This window comes from Penaeus japonicus, unplaced genomic scaffold, assembly GCF_977035675.1.
Source record: "Penaeus japonicus unplaced genomic scaffold, GWHDUDI00000001_assembly GWHDUDI00000029, whole genome shotgun sequence".
Lineage (NCBI taxonomy): Eukaryota > Metazoa > Arthropoda > Malacostraca > Decapoda > Penaeidae > Penaeus > Penaeus japonicus.
This window is the reverse complement of record NW_028234431.1, coordinates 8,095,244-8,097,743: the sequence shown is the minus strand read 5'-3', so window position 1 is coordinate 8,097,743 and position 2,500 is coordinate 8,095,244. Positions and strand designations below refer to the sequence as shown.

The 2,500-nt window shown below is 46.7% G+C and overlaps 1 protein-coding gene and 1 non-coding gene across 2 annotated transcripts in view; one reads left to right on the top strand and one right to left on the bottom strand.

Moving 5' to 3' along the window:
* Positions 1 to 2,500, bottom strand: part of ry (xanthine dehydrogenase rosy) — a 33,129-nt gene that overhangs the window by 2,360 nt on the left and 28,269 nt on the right. The window contains exons 24-27 of the mRNA XM_086553865.1: positions 2,315 to 2,432; positions 906 to 1,080; positions 669 to 748; positions 1 to 152 (exon numbers count right to left, since the gene is read on the bottom strand). The exon at positions 1 to 152 is cut by the window's left edge and continues 16 nt beyond it. Coding sequence (XP_086409991.1) covers positions 1 to 152; positions 669 to 748; positions 906 to 1,080; positions 2,315 to 2,432 — 525 coding nt within the window. The remainder of the gene's footprint in view (positions 153 to 668; positions 749 to 905; positions 1,081 to 2,314; positions 2,433 to 2,500) is intronic.
* Positions 1,696 to 1,777, top strand: TRNAS-GCU (transfer RNA serine (anticodon GCU)). The gene has a single exon. It is a non-coding gene; the product is annotated as a tRNA-Ser (tRNA).

Below are 2,500 nucleotides of genomic sequence, written 5' to 3'. Positions count from 1 at the left end.
TCCTGACACGCCATTCGGATTCTCTCTGCCGTGGCTGGAGAGTCGAGACGGAATACGGGGTCGAGGCCCTGGTCAGCTCGGGCGGCTCCTATGGCTTCCTTGAGGGCGAAGAGCACCGAAGCCGCTAGGAACAAGGGAGGTTCTCCGACAGCCTGGTGAGGAGGAGAAAGGGCCGTGAGGTTTTGGAAAGTGGCCGTCATAGTAAAAATTGTTTTGATTTGGATGGTGTTTTAAGACACGATGTTCGTCAAAATTCGGTAAATTTGTGAATTGGGTTTGAGGAATGATGGTTTTGTCTTTATGGTGATAGAGAGTTACCTTTAGTGTCATATTTTCTTTTGTTTGTGTTGCAGATAAAAGGAAAGTCTAGAAACTGATTTGGTTTGAGTATCGACAAAGAAGGTTAAGAAGGAGGAAGAGTGGAAGGAAGAGGATTGATGATTCAAGTGAAATAGGATTGGTTGCGGTAGTTAGAATGGGGGTGATACCTTAAAGCTCGTAACATCCTATATACACTACGGTTTAGTGTCCTGATTATGTATGTATAAATTTTAATGACTGCTACTGTATATGCAACAAGAATGTCTTTATGTCACCCAGATCTTAATGAAAAGCTATCTTTAGTCGATTTACAAAACAAATGCGTATTTCTGAGCACAATTTCTAACCTTAGACGAGTAGACCGCTCTTGGGTTGGGCGCCCCGCGGAGCAGCGACACGTTGAACTCTCTTGGGATATCTTGGAAGCCTGGAAATACAATTAATTTGATGTATTTGTGGATAATGTGATATTCTATATGCAATGTCTAGGTTATTATCGTTATCATTATTATCATCATCATCATCATCATTATCATCATCATTATCACCATCACCACGATCACCACCACCATCATCCCCACTACCTGGTATCTTATAAGCGCCGGGGCCACGGGTGAGCAGCACGCCTTCAGGAGAAAATCGTAGTTCTTCGAGGGTGAAGAGACCAAGCCCTTGAGCAAAGGCGCCCTCCACCTGCCCGATGTCGATGGCGGGGTTGAGCGAGTCGCCGACGTCCATCACGATGTCTGTGCGGAGGACCTGCGAGGGGATATACTTCATTAAGAGAGGAATGAAGGAAGGAGATTGAGAAGGGAGATTATGTGGGGTTATTGGGTACGAAAAATTCGTTGGGTCTATTTTGGGGGAGTCGTTTTGGGATTCTTTTGTTTTGTCTTTGTTTGTTTCGTTTTTGTTTTGTTTTTGTATGTGACTATATGGGTCTACCTGCTCGTCTTTTTTTCTTCTTTCTTTCTTTCTTTTTGGTACGACGTGTGAGTCTTGTTTATTGTTTCTTTTGTTGGGACCTATGTTTTTGTTTTTTGTTTTATCTGTTTGTTCTTATTTTCTCTCTCTTTCTCTCTGTCTCTGTTTCCATCTGCTTCTCTAGTGTGTGTGCGTATGCGTGTGTGTGTGTATGTATAAATGTATATACGTGTGTGTGTGTGTGTGTGTGTGTGTGTGTGTGTGTGTGTGTGTGTGTGTGTGTGTGTGTGTGTGTGTGTGTGTGTGTGTGTGTGTGTGTGTGTGTGTGTGTGTGTGTGTGTGTGTGTGTGTGTGTGTGTGTGTGTGTGTGTGTGTGTGTGTGTGTGTGTGTGTGTGTGTGTGTGTTTGTGTGTAAAAAAAAACACTGTATATCACACTACTTCCTCAGACGACGAGGTGGCCGAGTGGTTAAGGCGTTGGACTGCTAATCCAATAGGGTCTCCCTGCGTGGGTTCGAATCCCATCCTCGTCGCAAATGTAATACTAGATATACATTTTCCATGTGCGTATATCATGTATTGCGGATATCACTCGAGTATACGGATACACACACAAACCTATAAGCAAAACACAAAATCCTTACACATGCATGCATACATATGTAAATATACCTGAGGGCAAACTAAGCAAATCTTTCTATCCTTTTATCCTTTTATCCTTATCCCCTTCCTACCATCTCACCCTCATACACTCTTACACGCACACTCTCTCCCTCTCTGTCCTCACCCTCTCTCCCTCCCTCCCTCCCACCCCACCCACCCACTCACGCACCCTCCCTCCCACCCACCCACCCACCCACTCACCCTCCCTCCTACCCATTCTCCTTCCTACCCACCCACCCATTCACCCTCCTACCCATCCACCCACCCACCCCTCCCTCCTTCCTCCCTCCCTCCCACCCACCCACCCTCCCTCCCTCCTACCCACCCTCCTTCCTACCCTCCCCCCCACCCTTCCACCCCCATCCTCCTTCCCTCCCTTCCCTCCCTCCCAGCCTGCGTCTCCTCACCGAGTGATCTCCCGTGAGGCAGTCGACCTCCACCTCCGACACAGATGCTCCGTAGCTGAAGTAGTTGAACGGCCGACCTTCCCCTTTCTCGAAGTCGTATCCGGTGATGTCAGGGGTTCTGTAATGCACGTTAGAGGGGTTAGAGTAATGTGTCTTTTTTTTTTTCTCTCTCTCTCTTTCTTTCTT